General features: G+C 41.3%; 1 protein-coding gene across 2 annotated transcripts in view; it reads right to left on the reverse strand.

The window, feature by feature from the left end:
• The window catches only part of pcgf5b (polycomb group ring finger 5b), a 36,293-nt gene extending 25,680 nt beyond the window's left edge, over window positions 1-10,613 (reverse strand). Inside the window, exons 1-4 of one of the 2 annotated variants that reach the window (XM_049600600.1) lie at window positions 10,389-10,613; window positions 4,299-5,130; window positions 3,140-3,236; window positions 2,458-2,513 (exon numbers count right to left, since the gene is read on the reverse strand). In XM_049600600.1, coding sequence (XP_049456557.1) covers window positions 2,458-2,513; window positions 3,140-3,236; window positions 4,299-4,413 — 268 coding nt within the window. In that variant the 5' untranslated portion in view covers window positions 4,414-5,130; window positions 10,389-10,613. The remainder of the gene's footprint in view (window positions 1-2,457; window positions 2,514-3,139; window positions 3,237-4,298; window positions 5,131-10,388) is intronic. The other variant, XM_049600599.1, reaches the window with a different exon arrangement.
• Between the last annotated feature and the right edge of the window lie 1,947 nt (window positions 10,614-12,560).

Consider the following 12,560-nt stretch of genomic DNA (forward strand, 5'->3'; position numbering starts at 1 on the left):
CTTTCAGATTCAGTCGTTTAATACGACTATTCAACTTTTTTTTCTGTATAGATTTTTGTATTTTGAATGGGGCTCTGCGGGACATTCAGTGTGACAGCAGTATTCATGTAATACTGTAAACAAGCTAATGGTGCTAGCAACAAATCAGAAATCTGCGACAACACTTTTTGCAGACACCAGACATCAAACAAAAGCCAGAGACTGTGTTGTCTTAAGTTGTTATGAGCTGTAAATTCACCACTTCCAAGCAGACAAGAGAAGATGATGTGATCTTTTCCTTTGCACAATTGCATTGTGTCTACAGCTGTCTGTTCGTGAGAGTCAAAATCACCTACTCTGCAGCAAAATCTGGGAACCAAAACTAGCAAAAAAAGAAAAGAAAGAGTCTCAGTTGACTAAGGGTCTCCGACTTGTTTTTTGAATCTCTGACTTTCAAGGGGCAGCCCTGGTGAATTAAGGGTTTATATCGACCAAACCAGAGTTGGTGATTGTTGGAACAGTGGACTAACGAACAAGATGATTAATAACACTGACTAAGTAGTGTTGCACGGTATACTGGTACCAACGGTAGACCGCGATACTAAAACACCACGGTACATATGATACCATAATGTTGAACTACCGTAGTACTACGGTACCTCAGGTACCACTACTGTGGCATAAGTTCAAAGTCCAATCACAAGAGGGTGAGTGTCCATGCGCCGTCCAATAACGGTGCGCACTGGCCACCTGGCACTCATTATGCTGCTGCAGTGGTTTGTTTTCCAGTGACATTTCAGGTATTAGCTGAGCTATTGAGTATCTTTAAGCACTGAAGTTACTATTTATTTCTTTTTACATGTAGGCTAGATTTGTATATGCTACAGTGATTTGTTTTCCACAGAGCTCTATGGCATTTTACTCACATTTGCGACTAAAAATAGTTTTGTGCAAGCAAATGAAATCATTCAGGAGCACACTGTGTGAGTACAGATTTCAATCAGCAGCAGAAACGAAAGGCGAATCCTGTCGGTTGTGGGTTGAACGGGGGTCACAGACAGGAATACGGCGGACCTGTCAAATACGGCAGCCATAGTGCTCTGCGACGCAAGATAACGGCTTACCGGCGACCGAGAAGCCTGGCTCCAGGTCCAGTAATTTCCTCTTTCGTTGGCGTCATGACTGCCCCGTAATACCTGGACAACCGAGCCGTGGCGGCACACAATTATGTGGTGTGTCAGAGGAGAAACGAGCCGTTCACATTTCTCTCTTTGTGGCATTTAACGGCCCACAAACCTCACTGCACTTTAGGGACTGTTCTTTACCTGTCAGGGTAGGAGGGTGGCTGGTTGATTTTTATTTTATTTATTTATTTTATTTTGATCCCCCCTATGTTAATCACTTATTGATGCTGTTTTTGAAGTATGAATAAGTCAATAAGTAATTTATTCCATTGAAATATCATTGATGTATTATAGAAAATTGATTTATCTTTTTATAAATGACAAAAGGCACATCTGCCTCATTTTATCTGTGGTATTGTGATACTACTCAAAACCATGATACTTTCACTGGTATCGTACCGTGGGTCCAAATTTTGGTACCGTGACAACACTATGACTAAGTTGGATTTAGTGAGTTATAATTTGTTTCTGTTGAGTTTCAATGAAGTGTGTTTTAGGATGAGTTAACAAGGCCAATGACGTAGTCTTAATTTGATGAAGGAGAGAAACTTGAATTCAGAAGGTGTGCAGTTGAATCTTAATGTTTGCTAAGGACAAAAAGTGTAAGAATATTAACTTTCTTATTATTTTGTGAGCTAAGAGAGCTTGCAGAATGTTGCAAACTGGCCAATCAGGGGGACTGGGGGGTGAGGAGGGTTGCACCACACACTCATACTGTCCCAGCTAATGGGAGAAATTTCAGGAGGGTATGAAAAAATAGGTACCACCCAAGCCTAGTTGCTAAAGTGTATCCATAGACATTATGCAACAGATTGCTGCCAGAAACCAAAGCTCACATCTCTTCAATAAGCCTCGTGTATCAGTGTCTGATGTGTGTATGTAGCACTAAAAACTGCTGAATGAGTACTGGATCAAAAACACTCAGATAGAAGCACACAGGACACTAAAAGGGTGTCCTAATAATTCACTGTGGAGTTTTGAGAGCTACAAAAATGTTTTGTGTATTTCACATTTGCTTTTTGCAAACATTGTAAACGTTGTGATTGTGTTCTGTCTTTGCTCATGTGGTTAAACAGCATATATTCCAGTGTAGGGTCACAACATTGTTGCCAGTGTGCATGTAGAAGGCCGTTTGAGCATAGTAATAAATTCTTGGCATGTCTTGCAATAAATAATGAGATTGGAGTGCAGTCGTTTACTGAATTATTTTTCCTATCCCCCATGAAAAGTCACATAATTAAACATGGAGTGCAAACTGAGGAGACAGATTGATGAAACCATCTGGCAAACTCACTTTCTCTGAGTCCGGGCACCAGCTTGAAAATGATTTCCTCCAGGGTGTTGTCCAACCTGAGAATATGGTGAGAGAAGAGTGTGAGAAGGAGGTGGTGGGAGAGAGGGATGATAAGGATGTAAAGAGGAAGTTGCAGGAGTTGCGAGGAGGAATAAAAGTGACAGGAGTTACGAGGGGATGTAGAGGAAGGATGGATCAGGTGGGTGGAGAGCAAAGAAAAGAAATGAAGTAGGAGTAAACAAGACAAAAAATTGTGAATATAACAAAGAGAAAAAACAAGTTGTCGCAAAAAAGGAGGAACAAAAGATGAGTTGTTGAAGGTAGTGATGGTAAAAAGACAAGACACGGTAAAAGTCAAAACAGATGACAAATTAAACAAGAATATAGAATGAGTGGTAAATACAATAACGGAGAAGCAGAAGGATAAGGAGACAGATGTGTGTTAGGAAGAGAAGGATGACATCAAATGATAGAAAGACGAGAACAATAACAGGTGGACAAGAGGGCCGCTGATATGACAGAGGTGAATGGAATTAAATTTGTGGAGTCTCTTTTAAGATGAAGAGAAAGCGATGTAAGGATGATGAAGAGAGCTCGGAGGTGGTTGACAAACTACCAATGAAAAAGAAGCTCAGTCAAAAAAAAGAGAGGACGAAGTAAGAGAAGAAAAAGTACATCTAACCTGAGCATCTCCAGTGGGTTGGTCTCGTGGACCTGAATGCCACATTTCGGACAGTCGTTACTGTCCTCAAAGTGCTGCACAATACAGCTCTTACAGACTGCAGAAGAAAGAACATCAACAAATTTTATTGGGGTTAAATTAATATCTCTGATGGCAGCTCTTTGTCAGGACAGTTTAAAATCATCTTGTCTAAGTATTCTAAAGAAATAAAGAGAAGTACGACACCTGCTTTTAGCAGTTGGGAACCAGCTAGTTAGCTTGCTAGCCTGCTTATTAGCAAGTTAGCTCATTAGCAGGTAGTTTGCTCACTCGCAAGCAGGGTCTGAAATGTACTTTTTATCTACTGCCTGCCACTCTAGCATCATTGTTTCATGAACACAATGTTGCCATTTAATGTTCGATAGATGTACACAAACTACAGTTACCACCTTGTAGTTGTATTCCTCCGCAAACCAGTTTACATCCATGTCTGTCCAGACTATGAAGCCATGACAGAAGACAATTCTTCAAGTATGGATGTATGTCTCCCCTCTGTTCCTGAGTTATGACGTTGAATAATGGCCAGAAAAGTGTTTTTGCTAAAACATTATGATGTCACAGTATGGTTGACCTTTGACCTTTTGGATATCAAATGTCACAACTTCATCCTATTATCTTATTGGACATGTGTATGAAATTCTGTCATAATTAGCGTATGGATTCTTGAATTATGGCCAAAAACATGTTTTGTGTCACCGTGACCTTGACCTTTGACCGTCAAACTTTATTCAGTTCATTGCTGAGTCCAAGTGGACGTTCGTGCCAAATCTGAAGACACTTTCTCAAGGCCTTCTTGAGATATTGCATTCATAAGAATGAGATGGGTGCTAGGTCACAGTGACCTTGACCTCTGACCTCTGCATCATTGAGTCCCAGTGGACACTTGTGCCAAACCTGAAGAAATTCCCTCAAGGCGTTCTTGAAATATTACTCTTGAGATATTGCATTCACAAGAATGAGATGGATGCTAGGTCACAGTGACCTTGACCTTTGACCTCTGCATCATTGAGTGCCAGTGGACACTTGTGCCAAATCTGAAAAAACAATTCCCTCAAGGCGTTCTTGAAATATCGCGTTCACAAGAATGTGTGTTTGTGTGCGTGTCTGTTGTTTCACTCACAGGTGTGCAGGCACTCGGTGACCGTGGTCGGTTTAATCAGGTAACCTCGACACAGGTAACAGGTGATGAAATGGTTGAAGTCTTTGACCAGGTGCTTCCTTCCTGTAGCAGCCATGTTTGGAGTTCTTTAGTGATGCTACTGGACCAGTTGCAGTTTGGAGCTGAAGGGAAAAGCCGCCTTCTAGCTTTAGAAGAGTCAGACGTCCATTCACACAATGAGGAATGGAAGAGATTACCGTCACAGGCTAATATCGCCTGCTAGAGTTTAAGAAATATTGTTGTTTAAGGTTAAAGTGGGTGTAAAGGGTTGGAATCCTCACCAACACTGGCTAATGTTAGTCCAGGCTAGTGCATACAAGTGTTCACTATGCACAAGTTATGGGACAGATAAGGGATCCTACTGTGTAAAATCCTGCTCCATCCTTAACTCAAATTCAGTTTTGTAATTAGATTTGCTTTAGGAACATCTCCCACTCAGATCTTAATCCATCTTCATTGAAACATGTTAGTCCCATTGACATTAAAAAAGTCCACCAGGCTGGTCCAGTCAGTGTAATCCTGTTTCAAACAAACACGTTTGTTAAATTCCCCAAATTCCAGGAGAGTAGGATGTCTCGCTTCCCTCCCCGTCTCAGCCACTGTGCCATTTTTAATCCACAAGGGGTCAAAGGTCAGCTGACAACAGCGAGGCCAAAGACTTCCGTGGAGTTGTCCTCGCCCCAGTCTGCTCATTCATCATGATGGCGACGCTGCTGTTGACGCCTCCATTTGTCCAGTGGCACACGGTGACACGAGATTGTCTGGTGACCTTTTGACCTCAAACTGAAGTTACCTAAAGAGAATAAAAACAAAATTAAGGGATTGTGAAAAAACAAAATGTTAAAAGCATGAGAGAATGGGTGGGTGTTGCAGCACCCCTATGCACAAGGAATGGAACTGCACAGTCTGTATTTTCCTACAACCAATGAGCTATCTGAACAGCAACAACAAGGGGCCTTTCAGAGAATATCTATAAAAAAGTAGTTGTGTAAAATGTGCAAATTTAATTAATTCGTCCGATCTGACGCAACAGTGTCATCATGTCAGGTCAAAGTGCAACAGTCGGGGCCAGCTAAACATTGGGTGAGATTTAGTGCCAGCTAGTGAATGATGCAGACAGGCTTAACAGGCTGAACAAGATCAGAAAATTGCCAGGACAGGAAATTGAATGTATCCTGAAGTCTTTGATAGCTGAATAATACTGACAAAATTAAATGTAGCTTTTTCACTGAATGACTCTATCAGTCAATAATGTGGTGATATTTGAGGGACGACTCTTTGCTTTCATACAGCCTTTAATAGGATCCTCTGAGGAAAAAAAAACATAATTAATCAACCATTACATAACACCAGAAGCTGTGCATGTAAAACTGCCTTCAACACCAGGAATATTACAACCAACCAGAAAGGCTCTAAGTGAGGATGCTCACAGTTATTTTTAAGGGCAGAGATTAAATCCAGACATTATCGGTGTCACCTTTCTGACTGTCTGAGCTGTAAGGATCAGATCTCACTTAAAAAAACACATTTAATATTAACTACATGTCCACGGAGGGTTGCTAACTTTACAACTAAACAAAAAGTATTTCTTAAATAGTGGGTGAGAACTTTTCTTTACACCATCAACAGTCCAGGAAATGAGCCAACATCTCTCACCCGATTAACCCTTAAATGCACAATTGGGTTTCTAGTGACCCAGGACTCTATTACTCCCCTTAAATGAATTCATTTCATTTAATTAAGTATTCAACTCACTGGTTTTCTGAAAAGTATTTGTTTTTTAACGATGTTCTGGGTCAAAATGTCACAAAGTTTAAAAAGCATTGTTTTTCTAAAGCTTTCATGAAAATGTTTATAGGGTCGCTTTGTTTGGCAGGATGAGGATGAGGACTGACCAGTGGTGTGAGGTAGTTACGACTGGCCCTAGTGCACGATATTGTGCACATATCGTCGCGTCACATGATCAGAGACTTGACATTGGATAACGTTAACATACGTGTTACCCAGTAATCATCATTGCATATCTGTATATCACAAAAAATACCAGAGAAAATGAGAAATTATTAATAATTCTAATAGCTTATTATAGTTTATTTGAAATAATAATATATATATTTTTAATTGATGTTATTGTCTTTTTTTTTTTTTACAAAAAAAGAAGGTGTCTGCACTGTCTATATTCACGCCCCTGGGACTGACTGACTGTTGAGAGACAGATGAGATATTACGTGAATCACAATTTTCCTGATCAGTCTCTTATTGTCCTCAATTTTTATGATCCTTGAACATACTTGTATCGCCACAAGCTGAGCTTTATGATTCTGCTTGCAGGGTTTCGAGACTAAAACCTGTTGAAATGTACGACGAACTCAATGAAAAAGGCTCAGACTCAGAGTCATCAAGTTGACACATATGCAGTAGCCTAATTTTACAGCTGTATCACTTGTCTGCATTTTCAGTCTTACCTGTTGTGTAATTAATTATCATTAACTAACAGTGACATGAACATTCATCCAGCACGACTGTTGCCGTTCTGACCTACATGCATTCGTCTCTGGATTACCATTACTATGAATAGCTAAACTCTCCAACTTGCCCCCATTCCATCCCCACTTTGATGGATCTGAATGAATTTGGGTTCCCCTACTTCAAATATAGATACTGGGCTGAATATTAGGCTTCGTAGTGGTGGCTGCTATCCAACTCACAAGTTTAATACTAACAGTGTAAAGCCTTTTATAATGCTTTATTAGAATGGGATGGGATCCACAGTGATGTTACAGTAAATGAAGTGAGCAAGCTGGGAAATGTTTGTGGACGTGGGATTAGTCACTGCTCTCAGGTCTGATTCATTCCGTTTGACAACACACAGCACTCGGCCCATTACCTGCTGACACGTCACCATGTTATCATCATGCAAATCACTATAATAACTGATTTAGAATAAGCACTTTCAGGTTGAGTTTGATAGGCTGAGTTTTACACTTCTTACTGTGATCACTGATATATATTTAACCGATATTCTTTGAAAGCTTTCCCTACATATTCAAAGGTATACTACACGGAATTGTTGGTTTCTCTTTGTAAACACGTTCACCAGTGAAAGCAAAAGTAAAAGCCAACCCCGGATTTACTCTCACCTCGCATTTCATCTCACTATATACATGCTTCTTTGGTGCTGTGTCTCTCAGATGCTGACTGCTTACAGTCTGGCACCTGTTTGCAAACTTTTCACAAAGCTCTGACCTCACTTGAACGCTGTGGAGGTACACGCCCATAAATGAGTAAAGACAGGAAGAAGAAAATAAGACAACCAGGGCAGAGAGCAAAGTCTGCAGAGAATACTCCGCCTCATACTTCTGGTGAATCATAAGAGGCAACTTTGAGGGATTATCTCTGTATGAGTCTATACATTGCTTTTTTTTTTTAAGAAAAATCCTGCATACCTTTAAAATTACCAAGCAATGGCTACAATAGGTTATGTTACTGTTATATTCCCCATTTCCATAAACTATTTTGAATAAAATCATATGTGCAACATACTTTGTCAGTTTATGTATAACTATATAAGAAGTAACTTTTATTACTACTTTATACAAATAGGAAAATATGCATTTTAAATTCAAAAATGGTGCCAAACTTTGCACCAAACTATTTTCAACAAGCTGAATTCAGTGAAGGCTGCACAACCCTTCAGATTTATTTTATTATGGCAACTGAAAATCTGTAGTAACTTTTCATTGTCACATGGATCAAGTCTGACCCTAAAGCAGTGGTTCCCAACTAGTGGGTCACGGACCAAACTCACAGTAGAGTCTGAGAAAACACCATTTTATTTTTAAGTACAGTGGATTTCCAGCACAGAGCTTTTATTTTGAAGTGCTGTAGAGTGCGTGACTAACGGACAGCTACTTGAAAGAGACAGCAAAATAGCTTGACAACATGGCCAAACACAAGTGTGATGCTGAATATATTAAACTGTGTGGACTTTGAACAGATGACAAAGGAAACATCTGGATCACGTGGCTGGACCAGTTGGGAACTACTACTCGAATGAAAGTTTGGTCCACGCATCACCCTGCAACTTTAATATAAGGAAATATTTTTTAAGTTCTTGGATCCACAGCAAAATCTAATCACCTGTTCCTTGGCCTGTGGTAAAACATACTTTTGTTAAAACAAATGAAATCAATCAAAATCTGTGAATGTTTCCTTTCAATTCTTCTCCCAAACAGCGGAGAAACAAACAAACAGATGGGTCTGTAAACATAAACTAATTGCCGTGCAGTGATGAGGATGATGAGTATTGTGATGAGGCTGCCACAACAGAGCTGCATGGTTACATAATAATGAGTAACTCTTTTGACTGACTGAGTCAGGCCTATCAAACCTATCCATACCATGACTATATTACACCTGCACTGTCAAGTTTCAGCCTGAGTTTAAGGTCTTACTATTTGGCAGTCTGGCGATACAGACTAAGGCTTTGGAACAGCTTTTCAATTAAGTGCTCCCCCTCTGTGGGCACGTTTAAATCTAGGATGAAGAGCCACGTGTTTCTAAGGCCTCTGATTGTCCTTAAGATTTCTGTTTTTTCTTTCATTATTTTATTTTATTTTCAGATGTTACTATTCAGTGCTTTGTTTATTTTTATATTATTTATTAATTAATTTATTTATTTATTAATTAATTTATTTATTTATTATTATTATTTTTTGGATTATTATGTCTTTACGTTTTGCTGTTACCATTGTATGTTTATTTACCTATTAAAAATTAATTATAAATTAATAAAATATATATATATATATTTTACTGTACAGCACTTTGGTCACCTCTGGTTGTTTTTAAACATGCTTTATAAATAAATAAATTTGATTTGATCCTTTGCAATAACTTTGACTATGCAATGACTTGCTATCTCAACATTTTGACATCCATCCTCATTAGATATTACTAATTACGGTAATATTTATGAGACATTAATGACTTTCTGTGCTTTAAAATTGTTAAACCTATGTTTGTTTGTTTTCAAATCATCCACAGGAGAGTTGATCAGCTCAAATTAATAAAGAAAATGTAGTTTTTGAGCCCCGGCTTGTTTTTCTTGGATCACACTGTAGCTGATATTTCATCCACCTGCCACAAACTGAACAGGTCCAACAGAAACAGTATCAGACTGAACTGTTGCAGCTAAATACTCGTAATAAGGGATGCACTTTATTCTCATGTGCAACTTCCATCATTTTGGAATGACGTCACAAAAACTGCATGTTGACATGCTGAGTGCACGTCAGGTGTGTAAACACATGTAGAGCTGGACACAGGCAGTTCCCTCACGGCAGAAACAAACTGGAGACAGAGGAAACAGTGTGTGCTTCACTCCACGCTCCTGCTTCTTTCAGCGTGGGGCGCTTTTTGCTAGAAAAATCTCAAGTGCGCAGCTTAGAAATCCCCCTCAGTGTCCGTCAATGAGAGAGTCTCTCTGGCGCGCGCGCACGGGCGTGCTATTTATTCACACACGGAGCGGATCTGCTTATCTCATCGTTAAGGCGCGTCACGCTCTACGTCACCTGTGTCAAAACAACATCAATGGACGACACACGCACATTACAGTGACACACGCCAAAGAAGAATATAATGTTGAAACGCTCGTGTACGCATACGCGCGCGAGCAGATGTCGCAGCTCGTTACTGTATCCCTATCTATCTACGCACACATACACAGAGAGAGACACACACACGCACGCAGCACGTATGGGCAGTAAAAGTTGCTTCGCTTCATGTCACGGCCTTTAAACGACACGGACGATAAGCGCACCGCACGCGGGTTATTTGGCGTTCGCGTGAACATACCGCATGTGCGTGTGTGCACGGCGACGCACTTTGCGTTTTAGAAGAGCGAGTGAGAGCAGGGGGAGGGAGGGGTACAGAGAGAGAGGAGGTCCAGCCAGCAGCGTCAAAGTTTGGCTGAAACGTATCGCGACCGACGTCGACTGATGAATTCGCCATCCGCGCAGAAATAATAAGAAATAATAACACATTCCTCACCTCCGTGCACACTTTCCCCCCTGCCCCCGGAGTTATGGATGCCGCGGCTGGGCAGGAATGTCCACCATGACACTGCCAGGTCCTCCCGTTCAGTCTTCTCCGCGTACTGGGTGAGGAGAGAACACGGAACTGGTCGGCTCGGATCTGCCCCAGTCCGCCCAGCAGCCAGGCAGTCAGGCAGGCAGCAGAGAGCAGCGGTGGGCGGGGAGCCACCAGGCAGGCAGGGCTCGGAAACTGAAAGCGGTTGTGTAACTGAGTGACTACTGGCCTACAACACACACACGCACATATACACACACATGCACTGCTGTGTGTAGTGATGAACGGCGATGAGCGCAGGCACCGCAAACAAGAGTTTGGTTTTAATTCCAAGCAACATTTTAATATAAAATACAATCACAGTGGATCAAGGAAATACATTATGTGATCAAACAGCATTTTTACATAGGCTACAACATATAAGTACAAATCACTCACATGCACTACCTCACACTTCACAGCACTGCAGATGGATAACTAATTTCCTCTCATGGTTATGAAGAACAATTTCTCTTTTGTTATAACAAGTCACAAATTAATCATATTTTTTTGATCATTCATAATTGTCTAACAGCCAACATTTGTTTGTGGGGCCCATGTGGGTAGTAAATGGGCTGAAAAACGGATCCTATTTGGATTGTGTCATATTGGCTCCATGACATTTGCCCACATGATTTACCCAAGTGCGCCCCAGATAAGATGCCCATACCCGACCCATACCCACTTTGTACTCAGGTAGCCCCAGAATGACTCATGTGGATCCAACTTGGGCAAACTCACCCATGTGGGCAGTTGGCATGGGGCCAATATGGAACACATGGACAATCCAATATAGGGCCCATTTTTTAGCCCATATACTACCCACACTGGCCCCACAAACAAATGTTGGCTGGGTTGTGAGCAAACCTTCCTAAAAATATGATTAATTTGTGACTTGTTAGAACAAAAGAAAAATTGTCCTCATACACACGAGAGGAAATCAGTTATCCATTTGTAGTGCTATTAAAGTGTGAGGCAGTGTGTGTGTGTGTGTGTGTGTGTGTGAGCGATGTGCATTGTGTGATGTTGTAGCTTATGTAAAATGTTTGAGCTCTCCATGGGTCACTCTGGGGCTAGCTGGGTATAAAATGGATATGGATCTGAAATGGGCATCTTATCTTGGGTAAACCCACTCATGTGGGCAAATGTCACGGGGCCATTATGGGACCTGTGGACAGTCCTGTATGGGGCCCATTTTTCGGCCCATTTACTACCCTAATGGACCCCACATACAAATGTTAGTTGGGGATAAGCTAAGTCAAATTTATTAGAAAGTTATTAATGCTACCAAAACATGTGCACTGAGTACAGCGACTCAACTCAATCACTTAAAGGTCTGGTGTGCAGGATTTGGTGCCACCTAGCTGCGAGGTTGCAAACTGCAGCCAAGTGAAACTTTTCCCGTGTGCCAATTGCAAAGGAGAACTACAGGGCCTATCTAGAGCCAGTGCTTGGTTTGTCCATTCTGTCCATTCTTTCACAGAATATGGAGGATTCTGTGAAAGAGGACTCACTCCAAATGTAGATATAAACTGCTCATTCTAAGGTAATGTAAATGTTTAGTTTCAGGTGATTATAAACTGATGGTATTTACAGTTTCTGCCAATATATCCCCCTAAATCCCCCATATTGCCCCTTTTGGGAGAGTAACTGCCCCATGCAGGTCTCGTTCACAGGTAAGGGTAAAATGGAGTGTAAGATGGATAGGTGGTTCGGCGCAGTGTCAGCAGTGATGTAGGGAGACCGTCGTGATGAAGAGGGAGCTAGAAGGCAAAGCTTTCGATTTACTAAGATCACAGATAGAAGCAGCCAGAATGAATTTTATTAGTGAGGTAGCTGGGCTCAGCCTTAGAGATAGGGTGAGGAGCTAGCTCAGATATCCAGAGGGAGCTCGGAGTAGAGCTGCTGCTCCTTCACATCAAAAGGGGTCAGTTGAGGTGGTTCGGGCATCTGATCAGGATGCCTCCTGGGCGCCTCTAGGGGTGTTCTGGGCATTTCCAACTGGTAAGAGGCCTCAGGGCAGACCCAGAATACACTGGAGGGATTATACATCTCATTTGGCCTGGGAGCGCCTTGTGGTGCCCCAGGAGGAGC

The sequence above is a fragment of the Epinephelus fuscoguttatus genome, linkage group LG16 (assembly GCF_011397635.1).
Source record: "Epinephelus fuscoguttatus linkage group LG16, E.fuscoguttatus.final_Chr_v1".
Lineage (NCBI taxonomy): Eukaryota > Metazoa > Chordata > Actinopteri > Perciformes > Serranidae > Epinephelus > Epinephelus fuscoguttatus.